Source organism: Salmo trutta, chromosome 18 (genome assembly GCF_901001165.1).
Source record: "Salmo trutta chromosome 18, fSalTru1.1, whole genome shotgun sequence".
Classification (NCBI taxonomy): Eukaryota; Metazoa; Chordata; class Actinopteri; order Salmoniformes; family Salmonidae; genus Salmo; species Salmo trutta.
The window spans coordinates 28,080,816-28,092,773 of record NC_042974.1 but is presented as its reverse complement, the minus strand read 5'-3'; the positions used below and the strand labels follow the sequence as shown (position 1 = coordinate 28,092,773).

General features: G+C 42.6%; 2 protein-coding genes across 2 annotated transcripts; one reads left to right on the top strand and one right to left on the bottom strand.

Moving 5' to 3' along the window:
• Nucleotides 1-892: 892 nt before the first annotated feature.
• LOC115153125 (RNA-binding protein cabeza) lies at nt 893-3,846 on the top strand. The gene is made up of 3 exons (XM_029698198.1): nt 893-1,048; nt 2,162-2,389; nt 3,555-3,846. Exons 1-3 carry the CDS (start codon nt 979-981, stop codon nt 3,671-3,673), a joined length of 417 nt encoding a protein of 138 aa, XP_029554058.1. The 5' UTR covers nt 893-978; the 3' UTR covers nt 3,674-3,846.
• Nucleotides 3,847-4,020: 174 nt separating this feature from the next.
• On the bottom strand, nt 4,021-8,159 carry LOC115153124 (glutamate dehydrogenase, mitochondrial-like). The gene is made up of 4 exons (XM_029698197.1): nt 8,024-8,159; nt 6,883-6,974; nt 6,025-6,087; nt 4,021-5,133 (listed from the first exon to the last, which is right to left on the bottom strand). Exons 1-4 carry the CDS (start codon nt 8,142-8,144, stop codon nt 5,014-5,016), a joined length of 396 nt encoding a protein of 131 aa, XP_029554057.1. The 5' UTR covers nt 8,145-8,159; the 3' UTR covers nt 4,021-5,013.
• Nucleotides 8,160-11,958: the final 3,799 nt, after the last annotated feature.

Below are 11,958 nucleotides of genomic sequence, written 5' to 3'. Positions count from 1 at the left end.
CCTCCTGTCTAATTGTCTTATATCATGTGTACAGTGTAGGTCTATATCTACTCAAAAAGAAGGCACTCTTTTACAATTATTGATAAAGTTAGGATAAACATGTCTGAGATAAAAACCAAAAAGGAAATTGTGAATGCACGATCCCATCTCAGATCCCATGCAAACTCAGATATTAGTACATTGCAAATTGATGAGTCATATACAGCACAGCCACAGAAATAGAATCCACAACAATGCATCATCAAATATTGATGAGAGGTAAGTAGTCTTATGGCCGATTGATTTCTTACTTTGTTACATTGTTCATTGCGAGCATAGGTCTCTTGGATGCAGTATTGTTGTTACTCATGCTGTTACTCATGAACTAGTGGAATGTTGAACCAATCACATGAATGATGGCAGATGGACAGTTTCTTGTTTTTCCCACCGCTCTTCATGGTGCACTTTGAAGACAGACTCAAAACGAAGCTCTGCTCCAATGGTCAGACTTGCATTTTGGCTACTGCATTTAGGCCCCTTTCATCTCTTGGTCTGTGACAGAGAGTATCATTATGGTCATTTCAAGCATTCCCACTGAGGGTGGAGACAGGGCAGCGTGCCAACCTTTCCATTCCCAGTTCCCAAGAGCCAGCCTCCCCAACACACACATTCACAGGCTACTCCCTCCTCTACTGTGTTGTAGCTACCAAGCCCTACAAAGAAGCTTTTATTCAGGGGAAAGGCAAGCAGTCATGGAATTCACTATCATAAGCAAGCCAGCCCCCCTCCCTTCCCCTTCCTACCGTCCTGAGTTACACCCTCTTGCCATATCCTGAACTCTCTGGCCAATCGGTAGAGCTATGAGAGGCGTAGGCTTAGGGACTGAGAGTGCCAACCTCTATAAGACTCCATGCCCTCCTCCGCCCCCACATACTACTCCGACATACTCTCTCAGACTCATACACACTGCTCTAGAGACGCTGACTACTCTTCAGAGACATGTCTTTCCTCTCAGGCATTTTGGGTGACTCGGCTGACAAATATGTGGACCAGGCAGTGGATACGGCAGGTGAGCATTGAGGGGGAAAGGGGGGAGGAGATGGGGTTGAGTGAGGAGAAGGGGGTGACGCACAGCTGGAACGGGTTTGTTTTACTTTTGTTCTGCGTGATTCATTTCTGTGGAGCGTTCCACTGTCCTACTTTGCATAGGCTGGAGTGAGGCTGGTAGCAGCTGGAAATAATTAAACATAGATTCATTTCACTTTCCTGTAAATATACACTTTTACACAGAAACACACACAAAGTGACGTTTACTTTTAAAACTCAGCATCCTTTGGTATAAGTTGGGCATCTGTCATACAAAACTGGGCATTTAAGGGCGGTTGCTAGGCTTGGACAGACCTGACTTGTTTTTGTATTTTTTTCCATTGCCTTGGCCTCTGTGCTCAGATCAGCGTATAAACTCAGCTCAGTGACATTCCTCTTTCAGCTGCAGTAGATAATGATCCGGCCTTGTCTTTTAAAACCATCTCTCTTCTAAACTCTTTGTAAGCATGTCAGTACGCTTTGAATCAATCTGATCCTCTGTTTTCCCAGTTTCTCATTTACTCTAATTAGATGTTACAGAGAAGTGAGATAAATCCTTTTGGATTTGACTGGTAACTGGAACCTAGGCATTAGCATCAACTTGTGCTGATTAACCATGTAATTTATGGACAGCTCATGACGGGAAGCATACAAATGCAATATATGGCACTTGTCTTTTAGAAATGCCACAATTATGTTCAATTATGCATATCCTGTTTGTTAAATGTGCATATCCTTGAAACTAGCTGCATTACAGTGTAATTACCTAGATGTCAACAACATGTAGGCCTAAGAAATGTTTGCTTCTAATGTTGTCTAGCAATGCTGCCAGTTCACTATGTAAAGCTACACCCATTGAAGGTATTTGTGAATTTGGCATCTGGAACCAAATAAATAAAACCACAGATGTATTTTATATCGTAGACTGTTGCTGTCTCTGAAATATCTTCAAATAGGATATCACACAGTTTATTAAACTTTAAAATACATTAGAGGGGTGTCATTACAATAATAATAATAATAATCACCTTTTACTTTCATGCATCATATGTTTCTGGTCAGATTTCTAAACAGTTTACTTGGTGATGTTTCGCAGCTAAAGTTGCCAAAGATAAGGTGAAGAGCATGCTTGGAGGGGATGATTCAAAGAAGGAGGAGTCCAGTGGGGGCAGCAGTGGGGGTATTGGAGGATTGTTTGGAGGATCGAAGGATGACGACAAGGGCAAAGACAAAGAGGGAGGCGGCTTCGGAAGTCTCTTCTCTGGCAAGGATGAGAAAGAAGAGTCAAGTACTGGAGCAGGTGGGGCCGGAGGAGGTAACAGAGGTAAATCAACTTACATTTGGTAATAAATAAATACCCTACATTACATAGTACAATAAAGTACAAATTACATAGTATTATGAAGTACAAACCTCATGCATCCTATTCAGGTGTGCCTTAGTATGTTGTATTTCCTGTATATTCTCCACATGAAGCAAGGGGAACTGCCCCTTACTTGCTTAGGGCTACTTAAAGTCAATTAGAAAACTCCTATCTTAAGGCCACGAAAAGTCCATCTAGAAAAAAGCTGTATCCCTTCTAGACAAAACCCTGTCAAAACTCTTCTCTGACCTGGCACCCAAATCGTTGAAAAAGCTCCCCCCTAATGTCAGGACCAACTATGTGTATAAACCCTGGATTGCTGATGTTACGGTATGTATTGACCAATGAGAGGCTTTGAAGCCACAAGCCGCCATATTGGTAACCCTCATTAGGAGCAGTCCTCCCTCAATAGGAATGAATGGAATTCTACAGTATTTCAAAAAAAGGACAAAATGACATGTATTTGTTGTAGTGGGGACAATAACATTAGTACTCTCTAAAATTTTATGTTTTTTATATATTATGTTTATGTTTAGTTCACATAATATAATTTAAGAGTATGCATTAAGGTGTCTTTTCAAAAAAGCTCCAAAGTATAGCATTTTTTACAATGGAGGAGAACAAAATGGCTGCGAGGAAGCTTCCAAACAGCACCCCCTGCCTGTCATCTAGGTTTAATACATATCATTGGTCAGGAAGGACAGCCTAAAACGTCTGAAAACCGGTCTCCAACCTTTTATGTGCACTTTTATGTGCACTGTCAAACACAGGCTTTTATCCGCAACAGGTCAATTTGATGGAAATACATTTCTGGAAGGGAAAATGTGCATATGCCTATTGTTTTAATGCAGATTTTAGAATGTTCAGCATGAAAATCTGTTGCCAGTTGGATGGAAACCTAGTTTGAGACAGTGATATATGATTGTCACCTAGCTAAATCGCTCTGCATAAGATATTCTACTAAATGACTCAAATGTAAATATATTGTCTGATTTAAGCTTTGCAGCTGTTTTTGCTGCTGCTGTTTAGACAAGAATTAATGTTGAGCTCCATCTGTAGCCTTACCACCTCCGGTCATGTTTATCTATACATTCTACAATTCTGCTAAACTCTGCTTATCCTTCAGATCTGACAGACACACTGGGAGACATTGCAGGAGAGATGTCTGGTGAGAGTGATGACAAATCTAAGGACAACAGCGCCGCAGACCAAGTGCTGTCATTTGGGAAAAGTCTCTTCGGCTGAGTCAGACTCCAGCAGTTTCTCTTCCTCTCATTGTCAGTCAATCTGACAGACCTCTGGTTATAGCCTATGAAGAATATATTATTTTACCGTCATAATCTGTTACTGTCACTACAGTACATTGTGTAATGTTATGTATTATATTTGAAAAGTAAATAAAAATGTTTATTCCAAAAGTCTGTTGAGTAGGCTAATGTTGGATGATATAGGTACAGTGGGGATTATGCAACCAATACCTAGCTATTGATATACAAAATGAGCAGAATTTACCTCAATGGAAAAATCTTTACATACCCCATGGGGAATCATGGTTTCTGGTTTGAATCAATGAATTCATTAAATAAAAACAATTGAGCATTTTAAAGTTTAATTCTGTATCAACGAAAAGGCAGTACAAATTCTCTTACATAGAACCCCAAAGCAGTCAATCAAGGCCGTTCTCACATATTCCCTCACATCTCCCCTTCCAGTAGCCTTCAGCACAGAAACCATTCCAATATGGCTCAAATTCTGAGGCAAGACAAAGCGTTCAGGTTTAGAACAAAGGCAAAGGCATCGAAAAGGTGAACCGAACAATCTTCAGGAATTCAGGGTTTTAGTGTTGTGCCAACCTACTTACAAACATATAATAAGTCTGCTTTGTAACAAATGTATTTTATGATATCATCTTGAATAGTGTAGAAGCACACGTTGTGCACTGCTTTATAAGTGCACTGAAGTCTTATTGGGAGACTTTAAATAGAAAGAACATTCTGGTGTAGGTAAGAAAACTTTCTCCATTTAAGTAAAAATTTGCTCCATTTCACCACAGGAGAAACCGGTGCAATTAAGGCTTTAAGTGTGTATCTGATATGCTCTACATTCTATTATATTGACTAACTTACTCAAATATGTCTGTAGATCCATAACAGATACTGAAAAAGCACAACACTGATTCATAAAAGCAGTATCCTGTGAAAGCTGTAGACCAGAATTTTTGGTGTTTACTGGCATAAGAATATAGTAACAGGAATAAATGGGTTGGAGTCCATAGAATGACTGAGAAAATAAATGAGGTTTCTACAGTAAAGGAAAAACAATGACCATAGACACAGTAGCATCAGAACAGCCCTACTGGATTTAAGGCAAGCTAGAACATGGGTTCTCTTGAAGACATGAGAACGCAAAAGAATGTGCGTATTGCTTTGCTGGTTACACATATACGAGTAAAGCTAATGGTCATGTGTAAAATGTAAACACTTGATATGTTGTGTGATTGTTGTATGGAGGTGGGGGGGGCCTGGGTCTGCTCGGGTGGACGGACAGACAGACGGAGGCAGGTGGGCGAGGTGGCGAGGAGCCGCCTATGTGAAGGTAACACCAGCCTCGTTGTACACCTTGAAGACCTTCTCGATGGCGTTGACGTACGCTGCCGTCCTCAGGTCAAGGCCCAGGTTGTACTTGTTAGCGGTGCGCATGATTTGCTAAAAGCAGGAGAGAAAACAAAGAGTATAAACTCAACCAAGATATTCATCTCTGTGTCCCTTCAGGTAATCATTATTTTCCCCTCCTCCATTTCTTACCTACATCAATACACCACTATTGTTCCATTATCAATGCAGTGATCCATTTCCACAGGATAATAAAGCATCTCTGTGTACTTTTAAAGAAATAACCCCAAGGGAGCAATAAGCAAGTAACAAACCAGCAGACTCTCATGCAGTACGTCTGCACAGAGTGTTACATTTCCTGGGAGGTGGTATAGGCAACCCCATATGACGCAGGGGGATGTCATTCCACAAAGGCTGGATCCTCAGTCAGACGTGACATTAAAGTCATCAGTGCTTGTGGGATAGATAGTGTGTTAATGCTAAAGGGGAGCAGGGTAACGGTCTGAATCTTCATCCTGTCTCTGCTCTCTCTGGCATCAGTGCTGGGCCTTAGCAATGATGAGAGACTAACAAAGCCGTGGCTGCTCCAGTTACCACTGCTCGCACGCACAGCAAACCGGTGACAGAGGATGTGGGTGTGGGTGTGTGTGTGTCTACCATGTTCGAGAGTGATTTATTTTATGAGCTTGAATGGGGGGGGGGGGGGGGGGGGGGAAGAATGGTGACAAGACAGCAGTGAAAAGGCAATATGAGCTTAGTGCTGTTTGGGTAATGAGATGTGTAAAACAGAAATGGAGCTTGTCACTGGACCGTTGAAGCATGACTTCAACTTTCAAGACTTCATTTCCCCGAACAGGAGTAATGGGATGCCTCAGGACCTTGTGTTGGATTAACACAGCATTTCCTTTGAATAAAACCCCTGTCCCTGGACCTGTGAGGAACCGTTTAGCCCAGATAATCATGTTTAAGCAATCAGCCTCTTACCCTGGCAGACCTCTCCATGGTGTAGGCCAGTCCTGAGTGCACAATGTCCTTCTCTGAAGCGCCCTGGAACCAAACAGAGAAAAATGCATTCAAAATAGGACTCAGAGCTAACATTTAGCCCACTAAACTAAACCCTTACTCATCTCTGGAGAAATGCAGCTTAACTGTGATATACAGAGTTCCAAACTGCATCTGGAAGCAACGTTTGTCGGGAGATTCATGAAATGGGTTTCCATGGCCGAGCAACCGCAAACAAGCCAAAGGTCACCATGCGCAATGCCAAGCGTCGGCTGGAGTGATGTAAAGCTCACCGCCATGATTCTGGAATGAGATGTTTGACCAGCAGGTGTCCATATACTTTTGGTCATGTAGTGCTACATTTTGGCCATGTAGAGTTTTGCAACCAAGGAGAGACGATTTTTACGCGCTACTCACTTCAGCGGCCCCGTTCTGTGAGCTTGTGTGGCTTCCAACTTTGCGGTTGAGCCGGTTGCTCCTAGACGTTTACACTTCACAATAACAGCACTTACAGTTGACCAGGGCAGCTCCAGCAGGGCAGAATTTTGACAAACTGACTTGTTGGAAAGGTACCACGTTGAAAGTCACAGAGCTCTTCAGTAAGGCCATTCTACGGTCAATGTTTGTCTATGGAGATTGCATGACTGTGTACTCAGCCTTAAACACCTGCCATCAACGAGTGGCCTGAAATAGCCGAATCCACTAATTTCAACGGGTGTCCACATACTTTTGTATATATAGTGTATATTATATCTTAATAAAATATTAGGGGTATTGTTTGACTGAAGGGAGAGTAATCCAGGATCATAGAAAGGCCGGTGTGGGGAGGGTTGTACTCACAGCGATCCTGGCCTGGAACTCAGAGGTAGGGACCACAGGGATGGCTCCTCCATGCTTCCCAAACTTCCTCTCCAGACTCTCCTGGACAGACATTGAGGGAGACCACAGACAGTTCATATGTATATGACTAGATGATGTATATTATGTTGTAATGTATATGGATATGAATCTGACTAAATCCTCACTGAACCATCATGAAGGATACAGTTCATAAATCTTCACTTTTAGGTCATTATAAAGTTAGTTCACCTGCATTAATAATCTGGTATAAATGTTCTCTTTCTACAAAAACGTTATGGGTTTGGCAATTCACAGCCGTATCTATTCTGAGCTCTTTTCCATGTCTCCAACACTGCCCAGTCCTGCCACTCTCGTGGGACTGGGTAATGGCTTCAGCTTCTAAAATATTCAGAAACCATCCCACTCTGCGACCAGCATAACCCCAGCTCAATCCTCTGCTGCAATGTACTGAAAACCGAATGTACATACATGTTCTGAGGGGATTTTGTGTGAAAATGCATGTGCACAATATCAGACTGCCTCATTGACTGATGCTGCTGATAGACCGGAAAGAGAGAGAGGGTGAGTGAGTGTTAGACATGGCCTGCAGACAGTCAGCATCCACTTCTTCCTGGAAACCCTACATAAAGTGACTGCCAATAATGTTCTCGCTCACCAGGCACGGAGGAGGGGCTGTACTGTGTGTGTGTGTGTGTGTATGTGTGTGTGTGTGTGTGTGTGTGTGTGTGTGTGTGTGTGTGTGTGTGTGTGTGTGTGTGTGTGCGTGTGCGTGTGCGTGTGCGTGTGCGTGCGTGCGTGCGTGCGTGTGTGTGTGTGTGTGTGAGTGTGTGTGTGTGTGTGTCTGCGTGCCTACTCTGCAGTCCAATACATTTTTTATGTGCAACATGAGTCACAGCTGTAAAAAAAACAACCTTGTGTTTAATCAGCCTCGGGTTTGACATTTCTAATAGTTCTCATTCCCATTCTAACAAATCTCCCCGTTGACATGGGGAAGTAATTAAAGATTTACACTTTAGTATAATACAAGATCAACAACATTCATCTTTGTGACGTAACAGAGAGCAGGCTGAACTTAGTAGGAGCGAGTGCTTCCGTACAGGTAGAGAAATGTCAGACTTACTAAGCAGGTGGTAGTTGGAGTCCCTCTCGTACTTGAAGGTCAGTCTACCGTAGCTGACATGGTTCAGGTTCTTCCGCCACTCAAAGTAGGAGACAGTCACTCCACCAGCATTCAGGTACATGTCCTGAATAAACAAGAGATGGTGAACGTTTACAGACACCAACATTACAGCTATGATGTAACATACAGTCGTGGCCAAAAGTTTTGAGAATGACACAAATATTAATTTCCACAAAGTTTGCTGCTTCAGTGTCTTTAGATATTTTTGTCAGATGTTACTAAGCATTTCATAAGTGTCAAAGGCTTTTATTGGCAATTACTTGAAGTTGATGCAAAGAGTCAATATTTGCGGTGTTGACCCTTCTTTTTCAAGACCTCTGCAATCCACCCTGGCATGCTGTCAATTAACTTCTGGGCCACATCCTGACTGATGGCAGCCCATTCTTACATAATCAATGCTTGGAGTTTGTCAGAATTTGTGAGTTTTTGTTTGTCCACTCGCCTCTTGAGGATTGACCACAAGTTCTCAATGGGATTAAGGTCTGGGGAGTTTCCTGGCCATGGACCCAAAATATCAATGTTTTGTTCCCCGAGCCACTTAGTTATCACTTTTGCCTTATTGCAAGGTGCTCCATCACGCTGGAAAAGGTATTGTTAATTACCAAACTGTTCCTGGATGGTTGGGAGAAGTTGCTCTCAGGGGTTGTGTTGGGACCATTCTTTATTCATGGCTGTGTTCTTAGGAAAAATTGTGAGTGAGCCCACTCCCTTGGCTGAAAAGCAACCCCACACATGAATGGTCTCAGGATGCTTAACTGTTGGCATGACACAGGACTGATGGTAGCGCTCACCTTGTCTTCTCCGGACAAGATTTTTCCGGATGCCCCAAACAATCGTAAAGGGGATTCGTCAGAGAAAATGACTTTACCCCAGTCCTCAGCAGTCCAATCCCTGTACCTTTTGCAGAATATCAGCCTGTCCGTGGTGTTTTCCCTGGAGAGAAGTGGCTTCTTTGCTGCCCTTCGACACCAGGCCATCCTCCAAAAGTCTTCGCTTCACTGTGCGTGCAGATGCACTCACACCTGCCTGCTGCCATTCCTGAACAAGCTCTGTACTGGTGGTGCCACGATCTTGCAGCTGAATCAACTTTAGGAGACGGTCCTGGCGCTTGGTGGACTTTCTTGGGCGCCCTGAAGCCTTCTTCACAACAATTGAACCACTCTCCTTGAAGTTTTTGATGATCCAATAAATGGTTGGTTTAGGTGCAATCTTACTGGCAGCAATATCCTTACTTGTGAAGCCCTTTTTGTGCAAAGCAATGATGGGATTCAGTTCATTTGCATGGCAAAGAGGGACGTTGACATTAATTGCAATTCATCTGATCACTCTTCATAACATTCTGGAGTATATGCAAATTGCCATCATACAAACTGAGGCAGCAGACTTTGTGTCACTCTCAAAACGTTTGGCCACGACTGTACAGGCAATCAAGAGCTGTGAAGTCAAAGAGTAAGTTACACAGAGACAGATGAAGCAACTATCTGCACTAAATTCATTTCTAAACAACATGTATGATAATTGTTGTTGTACGCATTGTCTTAAAATATCCCTGGACTATGATTCATCTCCATTCAAAGAAATAGAGTCAGACTCTGGAACCCAGAGGTATGCAATCCAACTCATCAATGTTCATGAAATCCCAGTCTTCATTGAAGATTTAACAAGTCAGATTCTGGCCTACTTCTAGGCTATTTTTCTGTTGTTGATCTTGGTCTGTGAAACCGACTCTAAAAATATCTACGTCTCCAGGGCCAGCCCCTGAAGAGACTCTTATCAACTCTACGTAAGAGGGTTTGTCTTCGCAAGAATTCGGCATTCTCTGTGTTGCTCTTGCCATTCCCCATTTTCTCACATCTCTGTGAAGCAGTAGGTTCTGTTGTGAAAACATCCTGTAGGTCTGCTATCTGATTGGAAGTTGACCAATAGGATTACTGTTGAGTTAACAACTCAGATTTAAATATAAACATGTTCAAAGGGTTATAAAAAGGGACTTAGCTTCATTGTGTCTTTATCTTTGTTCCTGACCTGCGCTGGTGAGATACACTCGCCCTCTTTCTCTCGCCACCCCAGAGACACCTTGGGCATGGCTTTTCAGGCTATGACGTCTCTCTCTCTCTCTCTCTCTCTCTCTCTCTCTCTCTCTCTCTCTCTCTCTCTCTCTCTCTCTCTCTCTCTCTCTCTCTCTCTCTCTCTCTCTCTCTCTCTCTCTCTCTCTCTCATCAGCTATGGCACAAGCAATGGATTCTTTGTCTCGTTCTCTCCCTCTCTGATCATGCCTTGAATAATGCTTTGTAATATTAGTAATGCCTTGTAACTTAAAGGAATACGTCAGGATTATGGCAATGAGGCCCTGTATCTATACTGAACAAAAATATAAAACTCAACATGCAACAATTTCAAACATTTTACAGAGTTACAGTTCATAGAAGGAAATCAGTCAATTGAAATAAATTAATTATGCCCTAATCTATGGATTTCACATGACAGGGAATACAGATATGCATCTGCTGCTCACAGATACAGTGGCCTGCGAAAGTATTCACCCCCCTTGGTATTTTTCCTATTTTGTTGCCTTACAACCTGGAATTAAAATAGATTTTTGGGGGGTTTGTATCATTTGATTTACACACCATGCCTACCACTTGGAAGATGCAAAATATTTTTAATTGTGAAACAAACAAGAAATAACACAAAAAAGAACAGAAAACTTGAGCGTGCATAACTATTCACCCCCCAAGGTCAATACTTTGTAGAGTCACCTTTTGCAGCACTTACAGCTGCAAGTCTGTTGGGGGTATGTCTCTAAAAGCTTGGTGCATCTACCCATTGGGATTTTTGCCCATTCTTAAAGGCAAAACTGCTCCAGCTCCTTCAAGTTGGATGGGTTCTGCTGGTGTACAGCAATCTTTAAGTCATACTACAGATTCTCAATTGGATTGAGGTCTGGGATTGGATTAGGCCATTCCAAGACATTTAAATGTTTCCCCTTAAACCACTCAAGTGTAGCTTTAGCAGTATGCTTAGGGTCATTGTCCTGCTGGAAGGTGAACCTTTGTCCCAGTCTCAAATCTCTGGAAGACTGAAACAGGTTTCCCTCAAGAATTTCTCTGTATTTAGCAACATCCATCATTCCTTCAATTCTGACCAGTTTTCCAGTCACTGCAGATGAAAAACATCCCCACAGCATGATGCTGCCACCACCATGCTTCACTGTGGTGATGGTGTTCTCGTGGTGATAAGAGGTAATGGGTTTGCATACATAACGTTTTCCTTGATGGCCAAAAAGCTCAATTTTAGTCTCATCTGACCAGAGTACCTTCGTCCATATGTTTGGGGAGTCTCCCACATGCCTTTTGGTGAACACCAAACATGTTTTGTTATTTTTTTCTATAAGAAATTGCTTTTTTCTGGCCACTCTTCCGTAAAGTCCAGCTCTATGGAGTGTACGGTTTAAAGTGGTCCTATGGACAGCTACTCTCTGTTGTGGAGCTTTGCAGCTCCTTCAGGGTTATCTTTGGTCTCTTTGTTGGCTCTCTGATTAATGCCCTCCTTGCCTGGTCTGTGAGTTTTGGTGGGCGGCCCTATCTTGGCAGGTTTGTTGTGGTGCCATATTGTTTCAATTTTTTAATAATGGATTTAGTGGATGCTCCGTGGGATGTTAAAAGTATCTGATATTTTTTTATAACCCAACCCTGATCTGTAATTCTCCACAACTCTGTCACTAATCTGTTAGGAGAGCTCCGTGGTCTTCATGGTGCCGCTTGCTTGGTGGTGCCCCTTGCTTAGTGGTGTTGCAGACTCTGGGGCCTTTCAGAACAGGTGTATATATACTGAGATCATTATGGGACTTCTAAGGTAATTGGTTGCACCAGATC